This window comes from Canis lupus, chromosome 17 (genome assembly GCF_011100685.1).
Source record: "Canis lupus familiaris isolate Mischka breed German Shepherd chromosome 17, alternate assembly UU_Cfam_GSD_1.0, whole genome shotgun sequence".
NCBI classification, from domain to species: domain Eukaryota; kingdom Metazoa; phylum Chordata; class Mammalia; order Carnivora; family Canidae; genus Canis; species Canis lupus.
Window position 1 is genome coordinate 15,844,887 of NC_049238.1, and position 17,135 is coordinate 15,862,021.

At 45.3% G+C, this 17,135-nt stretch overlaps 1 protein-coding gene across 1 annotated transcript in view; it reads left to right on the top strand.

Moving 5' to 3' along the window:
* The window catches only part of LOC111090394, a 69,514-nt gene extending 52,680 nt beyond the window's left edge, over positions 1 to 16,834 (top strand). The window contains exons 4-8 of the mRNA XM_038562396.1: positions 4,210 to 4,249; positions 5,065 to 5,116; positions 6,045 to 6,120; positions 13,073 to 13,279; positions 13,816 to 16,834. Of these exons, the coding sequence (XP_038418324.1) occupies positions 4,210 to 4,249; positions 5,065 to 5,116; positions 6,045 to 6,120; positions 13,073 to 13,094 (190 nt within the window). The 3' untranslated portion in view covers positions 13,095 to 13,279; positions 13,816 to 16,834. The remainder of the gene's footprint in view (positions 1 to 4,209; positions 4,250 to 5,064; positions 5,117 to 6,044; positions 6,121 to 13,072; positions 13,280 to 13,815) is intronic.
* Positions 16,835 to 17,135: the final 301 nt, after the last annotated feature.

Sequence of the window (17,135 nt, forward strand, 5' to 3'; positions counted from 1 at the left end):
GAGCTTGGGGTTGGGCTCTGTGTTCTGCAGGGAGTCTACTTAAGATTCTCTCTTTCCCTTTGCCCCTCCCCTGTCTCCTCTATTCTCTCTCTCTCTCAAAACCAAATCAAACCAAACCAAACCTAATGGAGATCCTGTCCCATTTATATGCCTGGCACTTTAGAGGGTCCCTTTCTCATCCCCTATAGTAATGATAACAGCAGCATTTCCCATATGAACAGGCCTTTATAGTTTAAAACAATGTCACATTAATGAATGCTGTTCACTATTCAGGACCTGCCACTAGGAGTCCCTTTTGCCCCTCTCCCTCCTGTCATCTGCCTCTTTGGTGATTGCTTTTCTCTTTCTTTCTGGGGCCTAGAAGGCTCCTGACTGTGCCTGGGGGCAATTCCTGCAGCTCCTGGCTACGGTCCCCTCAGAATTTCCTTGTGCACACCTTCATGCCCATTTGTAGTGATCAAAGCAAATGACTTTGACCGCACTTTATTTTTTTAATTTTAATTCCAGTGTAGTCAACATACAGTGTTTTTTTTTAAAGATTTTATTTATTTATGAGAGAGAGAGAGAGAGAGAGAGAGTCGCAGAGACATAGGCAGAGGAGGATCAGGCTCCATGCAGGGAGCCCGATGTGGGACTCGATCCCAGGACTCCAGGATCATGCTCTGGGCTGAAGACAGTTACCAGACCACTGAGCCACCCAGGGATCCCAACATACAGTGTTTTATTAGTTTCAGGTGTACAATATAGTGACTCAACACTTCTATACATGACTCTGCCCTCATCACAACAAATGCACTCCTTAATCCCCAATCACCTAGTTTGCCCATTCCCCACCCGCAACCTCCCCTCTGGTCACCATCTGTTTTCTATACTTAAGAGTCTGTTTTTTGATTTGTCTATTTTTGCTCTGCTCATTTAAGTTTCACTTATGAGTGAAATTGTATGGTATTTGTCTTTCTCTGACTGATTATTTCACTTAACATTATACTCTCTAGCTCCAGCCATGTTGTTGCAAATGGCAAGATTTTATTATTTTTTATGGCTGAATAATATTCCATTGTATAAATATACCACATCTTCTTTATCCATTCATCTATCAATAGACATTTGAGCTGCTTCCATAATTTGACTATTGTAGATAATGCTGTTATAAACATGGGGGCTTGTATATCTTTTTGAATTTGTGTTCTCATATTCTTTGGGTAAATACCTAGTAGTGGAAATATTGGATCACATGGTAGTTCTACTTTTAAGTTTTTGAGGAACTTCTACACTGTTTTCCATAGTGGCTGCACCATTTTGTGTTCCTAAGAGTAGTGCATGGGAGTTCCTTCTCCACATCCTCACCAACACTTGTTATTTCTTGTGTTTTTGGTTTTAGCCATTCTGACAGATGTGAGGTAATATATCATTGTGGTTTTGATTTGCATTTCCCTGATTAGTGATGTTGAGCATCTTTACATATGTCTGTTGGCCATCTGGATGTCTTCTTTGAAGAAATGACTTGTTCGTGTCTACTGCCCATTTTAATTGAATTATTTGTTTTTTGGGTGTTGAGTTGTGTAAGTTTTTAAAGGTATTTTGGATACTAACCCTTTATGGGATATGTCATTTGTAAATATCTTTTCCCATTCAGTAGATTGCCTTTCAGTTTTGTTCATTGTTTCCTTTACTGTGTAGAGCTTTTTATCTTGATATAGTTTATTTTTGCTTTTGTGTCCCTTGCCTCAGGAAACATATCTAGAAAGATGTTAGTATGGCCAATATCAGAGAAATAACTGCCTATTTTCTCATCCATGATTTTATGGCTTCTGGCCTCACATTTAGGTCTTCAATCCATTTTGAGTTTATTTTTGTGTGTAGTATAAGAAAGCAGTCCAGTTTCATTCTTTTGCATGTAGTTGTCCAGTTTTCCCAACACCATTTGTTAAAGAGATTCTTTTCCCATTGAATATTCATGCCTCCTTTGTCAAAGGTTAATTGGCCATATAACTGTAGGTTTATTTCTGGGTTCTCTATTCTATTTCACTGATCTATGTGTATATTTTTGTGCCGGTACCATATTATTTTGATTAGTATAGCTTTGTCGTATAAATTGAAATCCAAGGTTGTGATACTTACAATTCTGTTCTTTTTTTTCCCCAAGATTGCGTTGGCTATTCGGGATCTTTTGTGGTTCCACACAATTTTTTGCATTATTTTTTCTAGTTCTGTGAAAAATGCTTTTGTTTTTTGATAGGGATTGTATTAAATTTATAGATTACTTTGAGTTGTATGGATATTTTAACTATATTTGTTCTCCCAATCCATGAGCATGGAATATCTTTCCATTTATTTGTGTTGTCAGTTTCTTTCCACTTTGACCACTCTTTAAACACTTTGAGCATTTAAAAAAGTGTTTCCATTCATGTGAAGAATCTACTGCTCTTCTGACAAGAAGTGTCACATAGAGTTATGCAAAATTTAGGTGTTTTAGAAAGCTTCATACAGTCAGGTAGAAAGCCTATCTCCCTGAAAGGAGCACTGTTAGGGTTTCCCATACACTCTGCCACCAGGCTTTCTCCACACAAATGTTCTGTGTACCCCATCACCTCCTCTTCTTTAAGCTTGATGCCTCCTAAAGTTGAGGGGTTAAAAATATTTTTACTTTTTGACAGTATAACTCAAGGCTGGACAGGAGATAGACCTTGTTCAATAATAAGGAAAAGGAGACAAACTAGCAGGAGATTCACCTATTTGCACTGCTTTTTAGGATTTTAACTTTCTCTCCCCTTTCTTCCTCAATTTTCAGTGCTTGAAGCTTCTCTTCTGCCCCATTAAGATGCAGAACAAGTCAGGGCAAACAAGGTGCACATCTGGTCCTGACCATTTCCTTCTGTCATAGATTAAATATAGAAATCTCCACTAAGATGAGTCTTTGGCTCACATAGCAGCCTATTCCTCGATCTCTGCCTCTCCATTTCTCCTGTGCCCCAGGTCAGAGGAAGCGAGGCTGTACTTCATATTACATTGAGTGGGACGTGTCTCTTGGCCAGAAGTGGTTATCTGCCCAGTGTTGGAACAGGGACAGGGACAGAGTGGGAGTGGCATTAGGTAGAAGAGGATGCCTATGGCTCCTTAGTCATTTTCCCATCTACCATGTCCTTAGGGTTTCTGGCTTTGGGTGGCTGCTCCTGACCATTGAGGATTGTGTGAACTTTGCATTTCACAAAGCATTTGTTTTCCTATTTCCTCATCTGAACCTCATAATGCCGTACAAGGTGGGCTGAGCAGAGTGAAGTGCAAGTGGCAGTGGCTTGGCAAAGTCACATCAATGGTAGAGATAGGACTTGTCACATATGTGCCCCGACTCTCAGAGCCTGTGGCCCAAGAGCAGTTGGCTAGCAGTTTATCCCTGAGGCTGCAAGCCAGGCCTACAGCTGCTACAAGATGTGGAGCACAGGGAATTGGTGAGGCCTGGCTTTTTTCTACCCTTGAGAACTTCTCAAGGTTTAGTGTCTCTTTGAGGCTGTGCCTGTTAGGAATGTCTTGAGTCTTTGGGGCATGTTTGAATCCCTGAGTAGGGCTAAGGGTAGCATTGCCAGGTAAGTTTGAACTTCATGTCAGATCATCAGCTAGGATTGTGTGTGCATGCTCTGAAAGATTGGTGTGCACAGAGGCATAGTCACCATTAGATGTATGGACTCAATCCAGAGCCAGTGTTAAATGAGTGCTTATTGGCTAAATGAATGTGAGAGTGTCTCTCGATCCAGAACAGCTCTTTTATGGGATGCCACATATTCTAGAACGTTCCCCAGAGATTGTGCTTAACGTATCCCTTCTCCTTCTACCTTCCTGAGCCTGTAACTCTGAGGCTCACCTTTGGACTCCCACGGAATCAACTTTCTCTGCTGATTTTGGGCTTGGTGACAATTTTGTGTGTATGTGTGTGTGTGTGTGTTTCTTTTTTTTTTTTTTAATTTTTTATTTATTTATGATAGTCACAGAGAGAGAGAGAGAGAGAGGCAGAGACACAGGCAGAGGGAGAAGCAGGCTCCATGCACTGGGAGCCCGACGTGGGATTCGATCCCGGGTCTCCAGGATCGCGCCCTGGGCCAAAGGCAGGCGCCAAACCGCTGCGCCACCCAGGGATCCCTGTGTGTGTGTTTCTAAAAAGCTCTGATGTCTAGAAGCTTCGTGATTATAACCTGCCTCATTATATTTTATTAGGTGTCCAAGGCACTGCATTGCTCCTTGTGGACTCCAGAAGGTAACACTAACATTTTTCCTGGGGAAAGTGACAGAGAAAACAGGTTTGAGCCCTGTTGCTGCCCCTCAGCCGGCCTGGCTGCTCACGCTCCTCTGCTCACACACAGAGCAGCCTGCCTTACCAGCCAACTGGCGTAGCTTAGCCATTAAATTCTGTTTGAAGTTTTATTTCCTTCTATTCTTGTTATCTCAATGGGCAATCACTCTCAGGACATTTTGTAACAAATAGCATTTTCTGTTCTGCTGAGAACGTGGGCCTCTGGCCTATAGCCTGGTTGTATTTGAGAGCCTAGCCCATCCCTTCCCCCAGCTGAACCTCATTCCTTCTTGCTCCTTGCTGTTGTTGTTTTTAACTAATATTATTTATTTCCGAGGACCTCAAGTGTACAGCAGTGAAGTATATATGACCCAGTTCGTGTCACACTAGCATCAAGGCCTTTGGTTTTATTTTTTCCTCCATCTCTGTCCCATTCTCTCCCTCTGCAGGAACCCACTTATATTGCAAGGCCTGTAATGCTGTGCACTGCCTGGACTTCTCTGAGCCTCACAGAACCCCACAGGCCCAGCTGTGGGTTCCCTGGTTTCACCAGACACATTCCCACATAGTGGGAAAGTTTCCCCTGCTGGCTAGTCCTCTTACCAGCTGGACCAGCTGCACCCCATTCAGTCCTTGATCTAATGATTTCACCTCCCTGCCAGCCTGTGAAATGATTCAAATGTCAATCACATTCTGTGGGAGTCAGGGGCACTCCATCCACCCTCCAGTTACTAAAATGCCTGCTACTTGCAGGCCCCACAGGCTCTCTCTGCTCCCAGGTGCAGCCCCGGATGGCCCTGTGTGGTGTGTGGCACCCTCCTCCCCAAAGAGGTGAGTACAAGTGACTAATAACGTGCTGTCGGTCTCATGTGTCCTGTGTTGGGTGTCATGGTTGCAGGACTCATACGGTTTTGGACAACGGGCTGAACGGTAGGTAGTGAGAACAGTGCTCAGTGCATTTCATGCGTGTACTTCCAAACTGTCTTCCATCATTTCATTTAGACATTAATTTAGACATTAGGCATTTCATTTAGATATAGCCATTTAAAATGCAGGGTGTGCTTTTACTCTGCAGTAGGTGCTATGCTAAAATCCCAGTTTCTTTCTGGAGCATCGGCTTCTGGTGCCCCCTCCCCCCCATATCCTTTCATCACTCACAGTTTATTGAGCGCTCCTGGGACTTTGGGGAACTTTCTCAGTTCTAATGATGGGGCTAGTTGGAAATGCAAGATGGGTATCATCCCTGGGAGCAGTCCTCAATCAATGAAAGTGATAAAACCCAGCTTTCTTACAACCCCTGGGGCATGCTCTAGGTGGTTCATCTGAGATCCTCCCAGCTGCCCAGAGAGATGCCTTACTTATCCACCTGCCAGTTCTTCCTGTGATCACTACTCAAGCAAACTAGTTACCCTCAGATCCTTGTCTTAGATTCTGCTTCTGTTTTTCACTCAACGGTTGTGTTTGAAAACTCTGCGAGTTGCTGTCTATAAATACATTTCAGTTGCACGGAATCCCAACATGGGTGTTCACTACATGTCACACGTCCGTTTTCCTGGTGGCAGCTTCATTGCCCATAACCTGCCCTGGGCTGGCCATCCTTGGCCCCTTCTCCAGGTGGATGGGTGAGATGGGTGCATGAGCTTCTCTGGGGTAGACACCCAGACATGGGAGTGCTGAGGTTGGTGGAGTATGCACACTAAGTGTTGTCAGATTTCCCTCTAAAGTGGCTCTGCCTATTTATTCTATCCCTGTGTTACAGGCCTACATCTTCCTGCAATGTGGTTTGAGAAAGTGGTATCTCATTGCTGTTTTGATTTGCATTTCCTCGATTACTGGTGAGCTCAAAAATGTCTTTATGTGCTCATTAGTAAAGCTGATTCAGCCAGTTGGAACCAGATGTTAAAATAGCCACTGCTCGAACCCCCAAATGCACCCCCCTAACCTGGCTCAAACAACTCAGCCCCTCCACTGGGACCCCCTAGACCTCTCCATTATCCAGTATTGGTAGAGGTGTCCTGCACCAGGGGACCTCTGACCCTGCCCCAGGGATTTAGTAAGTCTCTTCTGTTTGTCGGTGCCTATGCCATATCTGCTTTGAAAATCACCCTGAGAAGGAACTGTTGTGTTTTCCTTTCCATGAACTGCCTGTGTACAACCTTCTGCAATGTTTCTACGAAGTTTCTAATCCTTATCCAGAGGATGCTATTTCAGGCTTCAGGGCTTTTGTGGTGGGGAGTGTGGGGTAGGTAAGGGGGAAGAAGGGTCCAGGCTGTTGCCTCTCTCAGCACCTGCGAGAATCAGCAGGTCTTCAGGTCAGGGGCCAAACAGATTTGAGGCCTGCAAGGTCAGGCTGAGGATAGTGGGAGTTCCTTGGGCATAGAAGAGCAGGGGCCTGCAGCTGTGCCTCCTGGGAACCCAGGTAATCAGTGACATTCCTGAGGAAGTCCTACCAGACACCTATGATGGCTGTCCCTGGGATGAGTGGGGAGAGGGTGGCCTGCCACTGTCTTCGCATCAGCTCCACACACCTGTCTCTATTACTCTGTGTCCTACTCGTCTCTGCCTGCCCAGGGATCTCTCCCAAACACCTATTCTTTACACTAAATCCCAAGTAAACTTTATTTCTAAAACCCAAATCTGGACGTATCTCTTGAATTTTCAAAAACCCTTCAAACGCTTCTTATTGTTTATTAGCATTGTGTGATCCAGGGAGCGTAATTGGTTGGGCCCCTTTTGGCTTTATGTGATGGATAAAAATCGAAATGTTCTTCACCCAAAGTGAAATGTGTAGGTGTAAACATTTGAAAAACATGAGGATGTTTAGATTAGATTACAGAGATTGTTTTGGGATTATACTGCTCTGAAACGGTTGCATTCATTGTTCTATATTTTTAATGTCCACAGCTAGTTCTTGGATTTTTTTTTAAATCTGCCAAGAATAAAAGTGAGAGTTTGAAAAGAAAAAAGAAAGAAAAGCTCCTCATTGTCTATAGCATAAAATCCCTTAGTCCAGCACACAAGATCTTCCCTCAGTGGTCCCAGCTCTCAACCTGTCCCCTGTCCCACATCCCTCCTCCCCACCTCTGCCCATTTACCCACATCTCTCCTCCATCCCCATAATAGCTCTGGAATCTCCATGCCCTCAGGCCTTTTCTCACTGGGTTCCTTCTGCCTTGAATGCCTTCCCTTGGTGAAGTTTCCCTGACTCCTAGTGGTCAAAAATGGGTGGCTTCTCTCCCTGGCTTTCCCAACAGGTGGGGCCTGAGATCACAGCTAACTAAATGAACCAGGCGAAGAAGAGGGGGAGCAGAAGGGATTTGCAGGCAGAGGGAATAGCATGGGCAGAAGACTGGGGTGACAGGGGGCTCAGAGGATCCAAACTCCAGTAGTGGGTAGTTCGGGAGGGCTGGAGAGAAGAGCACGTGTTGTGTATGTGTTGGGGAGCTGGGGTGAGGGTGGCCAGGAATGAGATCAAAGAGACCAGCAGGGACCTTGTGGTCCAAGTACGACTTACCTTTTGGCAATGGGGATCCACTGGCTGAGTTAAGCAGAGAGGAGCCTGGCCAGCTTGTAATTGGGCTTTCCCAGCTTCCCCTTATGGTTCTGCCCAGCAGCTTACCCAGTGGGGTCTTTCTCCAGGCTCCTATGTCTCCATGAGCTCCCACTGGCCACTGAATGGAGCCTTCTGAGGCTCATGGACCCTGGCTGCTTTGTTAATGGTATTCCTCCGTGGGTCCTTGGATTTGTGATTCTGGGAGAGCTGAACACAGGTCCTCAGGCTCTAGTCCATGTGAAAGTTGTTGCTCATCTGAAGAGAAGGGTCTCTGGGTGGGAAAAAGTGGTAATGGGTACCCTATGGCCAGGGGTATAGCTCAACAGTAGAACTGGAGCCCAACTGTATCTTGTGTTTCAACCAAGTGTACTGTTGGTCTCCAATGACTTTTGAAACTCAGGCCCTAACTCAGAGGATCTAGGTGTCACCAGGATGGAAGAGAAGGGGACAGTGCCCAGCCTGGACCCAAAGAGCCTGTGTTGAGGGGGCCCCACAGAAGCCTGTGTTTTCATTACTAAGCAACTTTAGGAGAAGTGTGTTTGGGGAAAGAAAGACGGTGGGGTAATAAGGCTGTAATAATGGCTGCCATGTGGAGGGAAGGCAATGTTACCCAGCTACGAACTAGAAAGCATGGTTTATATTTTCAACAGTTGGAGAAAGAAATGAAAACGGAATATTTGCTGCACCTGTGAAAACATATTTGATCATGATGGCAAGTCCAGCATTCTTAGTGCGGGATTCATATTTCATAACTCGTGTTCAAACAAGAAAAATGATTATAATGTTAAGTATTTCCTGAGTTTATTTTGATGGATGACAGAATAAGTACTGTATCTTTCACTCATTAAAATACAGATTGGTGTAATTTAATAAATGAACTTAATACACAGATGTTCCAGGCTGTTTTACCAGGGTGTATATTAATCAACTTCTTTATATATGATCCTCTTTTATATTTTTTAAAGAAACTTGCAGGAGCCAAGAATTTATTAGATTTGCATGCTCTAGGACGAGTATCCAATGTCAGGTACATGCAGGAGTGTATTAAGATGAAACGGAGCCAGAGTCTGCAGAGCGGCCAGGCCCCCACAAGGGTCGTCCTCGGCTCCCGACCAGCTCTCTGGGTCATCCCAGAGCCCGGGTCTGTGCCAGCTGTGGGCTTACCTGCTGCTGCCACTGTGTCAGGCCTACTCAGAGGTGCCTCTGGAGCTTGGTGGGCTTGGGCCCTTAGGTGGCCGGGAGTGGACAGTGGCTTTGCTGGGGAAGAGGCCTGCAGCCCATGGGGCCTCTTGGGCCCGTCTCAGGTTCCTTGGCCACCCTCAATGTCTTCTCCACTCTACATCACTCTCCCTTTCCTCACTGTCTCTTGGAAGCACATTATGGGACTGTGCTTTGTTCTGTCTGTAGTTCCCATGAGGGAAGTTTGCCTTGCTAACGAGACGAGACTACAAACTCTTGAAGGCGGGAGTGATGTCTTTGCCAGCTTCTACAGTCTGCTCCGTGAATCTGGCTGGTCTGGACTGAATCCATGTGTCAGAGCAGGACCTACCTCCAACTGAGGAAGCTTTGGAAGGGGACATAGAAACCCTGGTTCAGCCATTCTAGAAGGTGCAGGTTGGGAGGGGAAAGCCGGGCGGGGACACAGTGCTACCTTCTCTCTTTGGTGAAGGACAGAGAAAGTGAGAGTAGGAGCTTCAGTTACCCTCTTTTCTCATGTGCAAATCCTGTTGAAGACTGACCTAGGGCTCCAGGGAAGTTGTCCCCAGCAGTGGTGGTGGGAAGGCCAGAGGAGGTGTCTTGGTCCAGGCGGTCTGCTCTGCCCACAAAGAGCACTCAGTTTTCTCTCAAAGCACCTTGCACTCTCTCAGTAGTTCTAGAACTATAGTTATATTTCTTGGTGGATAACACTAGGTGGAGATGCTGCAAGGCCAGGGGTCACTTCTCACCAATTTGTGGCACCTCTCTCTTCATGAGCATTTAGCCCAGGCCTCTTGCATCTCCCCTCACCCCCCAGGTAGATGGTTAGTGCAGGTTGATTTGTATAGTGTGCGTGAGAAAGTCCACCACCTGAGCATAAACACCGGTGTCCCTCCAGTTCCCTCCAAGAATGGGTGCTCCCTGGCAGCTGCAGCCTGAGCTGGCCTGTTCCCTCTGTAGCCCCTCTGCACCCCTCAGTGGCTCATCAATCACACGGGCAGGTCCTGCGGGTGGGTAGTGGCTCTGCTGTCACATGCCTGTTTGCAATAAGCTCTGGCCATAATCATTAATCATTCATTGAAGCTGTGGTTAGCGGCCCTCAGTCAAGTAGATGGTTTCAGGTTTTCCGGGCTAAGTGCCTCTCCAGCATGCATCCTTCCCAGCCCTTTCATGTCCAGCCATTTGATGTTCTGTGCATGCCGAGCTGGCCTCCAAGGCCAGGCTTTGTTTTGGAGGGTTGTTCTGAATGCTTCCCTGAGGGCCAGTCCAAGAGAATTCTGGTCTCCAGCTCCACGTCTGCACAGGAAGTAGAGCTCGTAGGATGAGTCTATGTTGAATACTTCCGAGAGCCCAGTTCTCTGCCAGGCCATGGGGATCTGAGGGAAGGAGAAGGTACTCACTCTGCCCTCAGACCTCCATTTAGGGACGGAGCTCATGCAAAACAGTTGACTAGCAAGATGGAATTTATTTGGATGCAGAGGACTCAAACAGCCCTTGGTCCACAGGTTTCTCAAGAGGGTAGATGCCTGGAGGCTGGGGTGGAGGGGGAGAATTGAGGGAATGAATACAGGAGCAGAGGCTGTGGTGGGGGGGGAAGCGGCAGTGTGTGCGTGCAGCTGTGGGGGGCCTGCTGTGCGGTCTGAGCTGGGCCTTCCCTCTGAATGGCAGACTGAAACCATTGGTAATGGCCTGGAAACAGGGGTTGCAGTGAAAACTCTGTTTGCTGGGAGAAACGTAAACTTTAATTTGAGAAAAATTAACTTTACATTAAATCTTAAAATGAAGTATTTCCTGCATATTACTAATATGGTCATAGTCAGAGGTTCCTGAGTTACTTGAAAAGATACATAATGCACAGGAGTGGGATTTCCTGGGAAAAGCTGGGACTAGAGTTCAGCTGGGTTCAGCAAACACTAGGAGGTGCTTGGACCTCTGCCATGGGGCCAGGAAATGTCCTGAAAATGCAGACAGAAGAATTGTGGAGTGCACTACACCCAGGGCCATGCCTGACTCCACAGTTTCAGGGCTCAGGACTCCAGGGTCCAGAGCTAAAGGAACACGAACTGGGGGCTGGGAGTTGTTGGTTATTGAAATGTGAAGTTAACACAGAGATATTACTGAGGCTGATACCCCAGCCCCCATTTCAGCTTCTTTGCCAGAGAATATTTCTTGCCCAGAAACATTCACTATGTGTTCATCCACTGAGGTACAGCTTTGAACCAGTAAAAGAACTCTGGGTATTCAGAAGGAAGAGTCATTGCATCTGGTTAAGGGGGATCAGGAATGGCTGCATCTAGCAGATGGGCTTTGGTGAGGTCTGACTTTCCCGGGCACAAGTGGGCTAGAGAGAGTTTGCCAAGTAGATGGAGCAAGGGACACAGACACAGAGGGTAGTCTGACTTGCTGGCAGCCAGCGTCCTTGTGCCAGGGTGGAGGGAGATGAGGTTGGTGGTGCAGGGTGGCATGAAGCTCAGCATTCCAGGCTGAGTCTCAGACTCTAGTCCTGGGAAGCTCTGCTCTGCTCCTAGATCACCACCCAAAATGCTTCAGCCCTGTGTCCTCACCCATATCTCTCATTCCTGGTGCACAAGATGCTCTCTGTCACCTGAACAACCATACTCTTGTTCTCTCTGTAATTTTCTCACACTTTCTTCTCTACTTGGGAAAATTTTCCTCTTTTTGTCTCTTGGAGAATTTCTCTTCATCTTGTAAAATGCAGCTCTAATGCAGCTCTTCCTTGCAGCCTTCCATGACTGCCATGGTGGTACGTGTGGATTACCCTCCCACTGGAACCCTACACTGGGGGCTTAAGATGCTGCCCACCACCTCCTGGGAGCTGGTTGGGGGTGAGGGATGGTGACAGTCTGAGACCAGCCCTTGCTACTCACTGCCTGGGTAATCAACCATGTTGATTCCGTCATCTCTAAGAGAGAAGAAACATTGCAAAATGTTTTGCATAGCAGTAAATGGAATAATAAAGTAATGTGAGTAGTGCCTGCTTCAGAGTCTGGCACAGAGTGGACACTCAGACAAAGTTAGGCTTCTTCCCATTCATTCCCTGACAGCATTCTGTCCATACCACTGTCAGCCATTTAGAGGTTAAGTCTCTGCAAATAGGCTGTGAGACCCATGAGGTGGAATCCATGTTTCTGGTACCCTCAGTGTCTTGCACAGTAACTGACGTGGGGTATGGGCTTACACCACTAGGAATGCTTTGAAACTGCTTCATCAAGACTCCTCTACTATGGAGAAGGAGCATAGCTATTCAGGAAAATTTATAGATGTGGGAATCAAGTGTGTTTATTTTTATTTTTTTTAATGAATGATCTGATTAAGTCAGAAACTTTCTGAAGTCCCACAATTCTCCTATCCCTAGAGAAAGATTTGAATAAAGTATCCTCCTGCTGGAAGGAAAATTAGAGATAATTAGTCCAGCGGTTTTCAAAATTTGTAGAGGACTAGAACCATTTTTTCAAAAGAAATTTTATATAGAACCTTAAACTACACAAGCAGACAAAGCATGATTTTAGGAATACATTTCTATTTATTAATGAATAGTGAAAATTAAATCATATTGACAAATATATTTATTGTTCAATTATAGCAAATAAGTGAATAAATAACAAATAAGTGAATGCATAATAAATCAGCTTGACAAATGTATTTATTTTATAATCCCAAACTTCTATGATATCTTTAAGATGTAAAATATTGAAAAAAGCATTTCTAAAATCCGTAAAGTAACTTGGCTCTCTAGAGTCAAGCCCAGAGTGTGTTGATAGGACTTGCTGATTGAGCCTACCCCTTTATGTCACAGATGAGTAAACTGAGAGCTGGAATGTGACAAGGACATGCCAAGGTTACACAGAGATGAAGTGGTAGGCTGGAGTGAGAACTTGGGTCCTCTGCACCCCACCCCAGGGCTCTTTCAAATGTATTCTCTCTCTCCTAATTTGAGAGCAAAAAAGTATTATTGTTATTACTTGTTTTTTAGCAAGTAAGATCCCCTAACTCCATAGTTTTGACTTATATTTAAGGCTTTCATATAACCTGCAATGAGCATGAAATAGGCTGCTTGCTAGAGTGAACAGTACCACCCAGAAATCTCCATCCGCGTCTTCTCATCTCAGCAAGAGAATTTTTGCCTGGTGATGGATAATTGAAATGGATCTGGTCAGCCAGAGCTCTATACTGATGATGGTTTTATGTTTGTTCATCTGTCAGAAGAGTAAAAAGCAAAGCTGGTAATTTCTGTTAACTAAGCACCTTCATTATAAGAACTCAAGGGAAAGGGTGGGGAGCGAAACATTTTTTCGTCCAGGTGTCCCGGATCCTGAGGATGATTTGTGTAGTTAAGGAGAAATTCTAATAATGTTAAGCGTATGGAAAAGTTTAAGGAAAAGATGATGGGTCATTTTCCAAGTGTTTGGGTTGAATATCAAGAGCTAGTGCAGCTTCCTTCCCAACCTCTGCTTTTCCTGGCTGGGCCCATCTCACATTGTGCCTCTCGCATGGGGCAGTAGTGACCTCTTGTGAATTCCCAGCTCACAATGGGCCATGACAAAGGTATAAATATCACAGAGGGACCCAGAATTTCCCCCTCTTCACCCAAAAAAGGCCAGAAAAGACTGGATAAGGATCCCCTTATCCTTATCTGGTTCTGTCTGGCAGGTGCTGAGCACCTAATTCGAGGCAGCATTTTAAGAGTGATCCTTTCTGGGGTTGTTCTTACTATAGGGAGAACAGGCTAATGGTCTCCTTTCGTTTCCTCTGTCCTCAGGCATTTTTCCTCCTCCTGCTCATCCAAGAATGTTATCCTTTGAGATAACAGATGAGTAAACTGAGAGCTGGAATGTGAGAAGGGTGGCACCATTGACAAAAGTGTGCACCATTATTATGGCTGCTGCAGATCACAGCTATGAATGGTGAGGCCCCGTCCACCCCACCAATTTCTTGTGACTAATCAGGAACATCTTTTCTGTATGGCCACATCTCTCAGGCACTTGAAATCATGGACAAAGCTGAACGTGTGTCCCTTTGTTGGATTCACATTTTCTTTCTGAGGAGATTATACCTGAAGAGTTAAAGGCAAATCTGACAAAATAAACAGGGGTCAAATGTTTGCCAGGGAGTCTTTAAAAAAAAAAAAAAAGAATTGCTCTTTCTTTTGGAACCTTGGTTGACCTATATGTGTGAGGGGGTGGAAATGTCCCCAGGACAACTCCAAAACCTCAGAGGAAGCTGCTGACAGGCTTCCAGTGAACTGGGTTTTTGCTTGTGCTCAGAGGGCAGAGAGTAACAGATGGACTTTGACAAACTCGGACAGATAAGTATAATCTTCAAAAGGTCGGTTTCTTACTTTTTTTTTTTTTTCACTGGCAGCATTACAAGTTCACACTGCAGTATTTCTGGGCACCACAGTGGGGTACTGGCCTAATGGCAGTTTTTAAGAAATTGTAAAGAGCACCTGACTAGAGTCAGGAACTCTGCATGTCTAGACAATTCACCTAACCTTTAGTCCAAGAATTTCTCATTTGTAAGGGGAGATAACAAAAAAGCCCTATCTACATGTCCGAGCTGTTGTGAAAATTACATGGGGCCCTGGAGATGTCAAACACTCTGTGAGCAGATTGGAGGCTGTAATAGCTCAGTGATAGGAGCTCAGCTGGGCTATTACATAGAAGCACAGGTTGGAGAGGGCAGTAACAGAGCAGGGCTGCATTTGAGGGAGCAAACGTGAGTGGAGGAGCAATTGTGTTATCTCCAGGGAGCAAAGACATTTTCTGTCACCCTACAGACATGTGCTGTCTTTACTTAGAGATCCACTTCTTTCTATTCCAGGTTTAGAGGCTTCTGGTCCAGTAGGGACAAAGAGCAGAGCAGGGACTGGCCCAGTGTATGAATCTCCTCAGACTTCCCTGAGCGTGTGATCAGGGGCAACACTTCCTCTCCCACGTGGACACTGAGCCAGAGATCAGGTGAAGCCTCCACATCCCTGATTTCCTTGCTGCCCTGTTCATCCTAGGGTGCTGCAACTGAGATGCTGGAATGTCCATGGTGAAAATGGCAGGGGTAGGCTCTATGAAGCACAAATAGGATTAGTCCAGAAAGAGGGGTGACTCGAAAGTGGCTTGTCTCTTCACTGGTAATTAACCTGAAATGAAATCATGACAGCTGATGAATCCTGTGCAGTCTGGGCACAGAATCTTGTGGAGCACTAGTCTTCAGGGTAAAACTAGCTCCTCTGTGATTCAGGATCATACCCACCAACCTCTTGTGGACCACCTGAGCAGCAGCTGTAGAACCCATGAAACCCAACTCGGCTTACTTCCGGGCCAGTTGCATTTTTGGGATCCTTGAAGTTGCACAAGATGGGCATCTGGCTAATGGAGGTGCTCAGCATCAGCACTTTCCTCTTCCTGCCACCTCCCTCAGAAAAATCCAGGACTCTGGTCCAGTTAGCTCCCCAACAGAGGTCAGAGCTGGAGCTCTCCAAGGTGCTGATAGCTCAGGCCAACTCCCCCAGAGGACACATTACACTGCAAACGTGCCTTGAAGCAGGTCGTCTGGAATATCTTTCTTTGCCTCTATTCTTGTTGCTGAGGTGGAATCCTGGTAGGTTTGAGGGAAAGAAGATACTTCCTTGGCTCTCCAGACCAGTGTGGGAAGATTGACCAAAGGATCTGAGCAAACCTGAGAACATAAAAATGATGCATTCCTGAGATGCCTGGAGAAGCGTGACTCAAAATGCCTTACTACTTGGAAGTAGCCACCCTTGAGTCAGATATGTTCACCCCAGTATATACTCATCACCTTTGAGAAGTAGGAGAATGCTCCTTTTAGAAAGAGTCTAAACACAAGGGGAGCAACTTAGGGCATCCTGTTGATTGACTATAGGTGGGACCAGTGAGTGAAACCAACTGGAGGCTATTTGATAGTTCAAGCCAGAGATGAGTACTGAATTAGGGCAGTGACTTTATCACTGGAAGAATCTTAAGAGGTAACTCCAGCAGGATATAGTGAGTATAGGATGTTAAAGCTGGGATGGTTAGAGATCATCCTTGATTCTCAAGGCAATCTGGGAAACTGAGTTTCCAGAGTATCCCAGTGATAATGCTACTCAGGAGGGGTAGCTGAGTTTTTGGGCAGGAAGGATGATGTATATCTTGGGTGGGAGGTTCCAGTGGTACTCCCAGAAGGGTTGTCCAGGAGCTTTTGGATACATGGTTCTGGAGCTCAACAGAGATGTCAGGGCTGATGATAGAAGTTTCGGAATTGTCCATAATGGGAATGTGGCTGAAGAGATGAAATAAGATTAGATCAACCAGGCAAAATGTGTCAAATGAGAGGAGAGGGGAGCAGAGAACAGGTCTTGGTGAAATGTGTACATTTTCTGGGTAATGCTGAGGCATAGGTGCTGATAAATGAGTCTGTCATGGGGCTCTCATCATCTTCTCACAGACCACTTCATCACCCAACCTGATGTCATTCCAACCACTTCTTTTTTATTCTCCTCTGACATATATATTCATATATTGTATAGATACAGATTTAGGTTTAGGTATACAGAGATAGATTTATTTTAAGGAATTAGCTCATGTGATTATTCGGGTTGGCAAGTCCAAAATCCAGCCAACAGCCTGGAAACACAGAGAAGAGCTGATGTTTCAGTCTTGAGTCCAAGGGCAGACTGAAAGCAGTTGGGCATTAAAGAGGGCACATGATGTAATGAACACTGGGTATGATATGCAACTGATGAATTACCGAAAACTACATCTGAAACGAATGATATACTATATATTGGCTAATTCAATTTGAATAAAAATAAAAGAAAAAAGAAAATGGTTCTTTCTTTCTTGGAGGACATCAAACTTTTTTAAGGCCTTCCATTGATTGAATGAGGACCACCCACATTCTGGAGAGTTATTTGCATTACTCAAAGTCCACTTATTTAAATGTTAATGTAATCTAAGATTTACTGTCACAGATATGTATACCTACTTTAGTGTTTTACTACATATCTGGGTACTGTGATCTAGTCAAGTTGATACCTAAAATTGACCATCACAAGGTGGGACATCCACTGGAAGCCTTACACTC